Source organism: Oratosquilla oratoria, chromosome 14 (genome assembly GCF_046742065.1).
Source record: "Oratosquilla oratoria isolate Oo_2021 chromosome 14, ASM4674206v1, whole genome shotgun sequence".
Taxonomy (NCBI): domain Eukaryota; kingdom Metazoa; phylum Arthropoda; class Malacostraca; order Stomatopoda; family Squillidae; genus Oratosquilla; species Oratosquilla oratoria.
In genome coordinates, this window is record NC_134790.1 from 67148082 (window position 1) to 67150581 (window position 2500).

Genomic DNA, 2500 nt, shown 5'->3' on the forward strand with positions numbered 1-2500 from the left:
AAGAAGAAGAAGAAGAAGAAGAAGAAGAAGAAGAAGAAGAAGAAGAAGAAGAAGAAGAAGAAGAAGAAGAAGAAGAAGAAGAAGAAGAAGAACGCAAAGAAGAAGAAGAAGAACGCGAAGAAGAAGAACGCGAAGAAGAAGAAGAAGAAGAACGCGAAGAAGAAGAACGCGAAGAAGAAGAAGAAGAAGAAGAAAAACGCGAAGAAGAAGAAGAAGAAGAAGAAGAAGAAGAAGAAGAAGAAGAAGAAGAAGAAGAAGAAGAAGAAGAAGAAGAAGAAGAAGAAGAAGAAGAAAAAGAAGAAGAAGAAGAAGAAGAAGAAGAAGAAGAAGAAGAAAAAGAAGAAGAAGAAGAAGAAGAAGAAGAAGAAGAAGAAGAAGGAGAAGAAGAAGAAGAAGAAGAAGAAGAAGATGAACACGAAGAAGAAGAGGAACGCGAAGAAGAAGAACGCGAAGAAGAAGAACGCGAAGAAGAAGAACGCGAAGAAGAAGAACGCGAAGAAGAACGCGAAGAAGAAGAACGCGAAGAAGAAGAAGAAGAACGCAAAGAAGAAGAAGAAGAAGAAGAAGAAGAAGAAGAAGAAGAAGAAGAAGAAGAAGAAGAAGAAGAAGAAGAAGAAGAAGAAGAAGAAGAAGAAGAAGAAGAACGCGAAGAAGAAGAACGCGAAGAAGAAGAAGAAGAAGAACGCGAAGAAGAACGCGAAGAAGAAGAAGAAGAAGAAGAAGAAGAAGAAGAAGAAGAAGAAGAAGAAGAAGAAGAAGAAGAAGAAGAAGAAGAAGAAGACGAAGAAGAAGAAGAAGAAGAAGAAGAAGAAGAAGAAGAAGAAGAAGAAGAAGAAGAAGAAGAAGAAGAAGAAGAAGAAGAAGAATAAGAACGCGAAGAAGAATAAGAACGCGAAGAAGAATAAGAACGCGAAGAAGAATAAGAACGCGAAGAAGAATAAGAACGCGAAGAAGAATAAGAACGCGAAGAAGAATAAGAACGCGAAGAAGAATAAGAAGAAGAAGAAGAAGAAGAAGAAGAAGAAGAAGAAGAAGAAGAAGAAGAAGAAGAAGAAGAAGAAGAAGAAGAAGAAGAAGAAGAAAAAGATGAGGAAGAAGAGGAAGAGGAAGAAGAGGAAGAAGAAGAAGAAGGAGAAGAAGAAGAAGAAGAAGGAGAAGAAGGAGAAGAAGAAGAAGAAGAAGAAGAAGAAGAAGAAGAAGAAGAAGAAGAAGAAGAAGAAGAAGAAGAAAAAGAACAACAACAATAACAACAAGTTGTTATTTTCGGGACTGACTGAAAGGAGCCTTGACTTTTTCATATGGTGACATAATGTCACATTTTCGCAGGAGTACCAAGAGTTCGATGGCGAACTATCAATGCATAATAAAAAGAAAAAATATTGTTCGACATGGTAACCTATCAATACAACTAGACATAGATCCCATAGGTGTTTTAGGCAATGGCTTATTCTTTTGTATGTAATTGTCATGTCCAAGATGGTGGCCAACAGTTGCATCTAGGTAAGTAACCATCAATACCAATATACCGAAGTACAAAGCCATGATTGGTCAAGGTAGTAACCCTCTGATACATTTGGGTGCCGCTGCCGAGCGTGGTATTCAAGACGTCGACCTTTTGATGTACCTCAAGTTAGTATCACAATCATGCTTATTCCAGATAGACCTACCGATACAACTCCGCCGGTCTTGGCTTGGGATGAACCCTGGGTTGCAACTGCAGGTGTAACCTCCAGGGGTGTTGTTGCAACGTCCGTTCTTGCATACTTCCTCCTCTGCACACTCGTCCTTGTCCTCACAGGCGTTTGTGTCGGGGCTGCGAGTCTGACCCTCTGGGCACTCGCAGCTGAAGGAGCCAACACTGTTTACACAGGTTCCTCCCTCGCATAAGCCGGGAATGGCTTCACATTCATCGATATCTGGAAGAAGGAAGACGGAACAACGGTTAACCATTCGGGATTAAAAATATCTATATTACCTGACTTAATTCCTCCACCTCGGGGCATGATCTAGACCAGATCACTCAAGTGATTGTTGGTGCGGATATATGTACAGCATATACATACATTGGAAACTAGTATGTTATAACACATTTGTAAAAGATCACTGTTAACCCACTATCGGAGAAATAATAACGGAAAGTACAGAGAAACTGTATATTTCGACTACTCTCTGTAGAGTAGTCGAAATATACAGTTTCTCTGTACTTTCCGTTATTATTTCTCCGATAGTGGGTTAACAGTGATCATATACATACATGCATACATACTCGTACATACATACATACAGTACATGCACGCACACACACACACACACACACACACACACACACACACACACACACACACACACACACACACACACACACACACACACACACACACACACACACACACACACACACACACACACATACACACACACACACACACACACACGCGCACACACACACACACACACACACACACACACACACACACACACACACACACACACACACACA

The 2500-nt window shown here is 40.4% G+C and overlaps 1 protein-coding gene across 1 annotated transcript in view; it reads right to left on the reverse strand.

Moving 5' to 3' along the window:
• The window catches only part of LOC143032563 (fibrillin-2-like), a gene marked incomplete at its 3' end in the record, with an annotated part of 324933 nt that overhangs the window by 744 nt on the left and 321689 nt on the right, over positions 1-2500 (reverse strand). Inside the window, 1 exon segment of the mRNA XM_076197430.1 lies at positions 1668-1916. Coding sequence (XP_076053545.1) covers positions 1668-1916 — 249 coding nt within the window.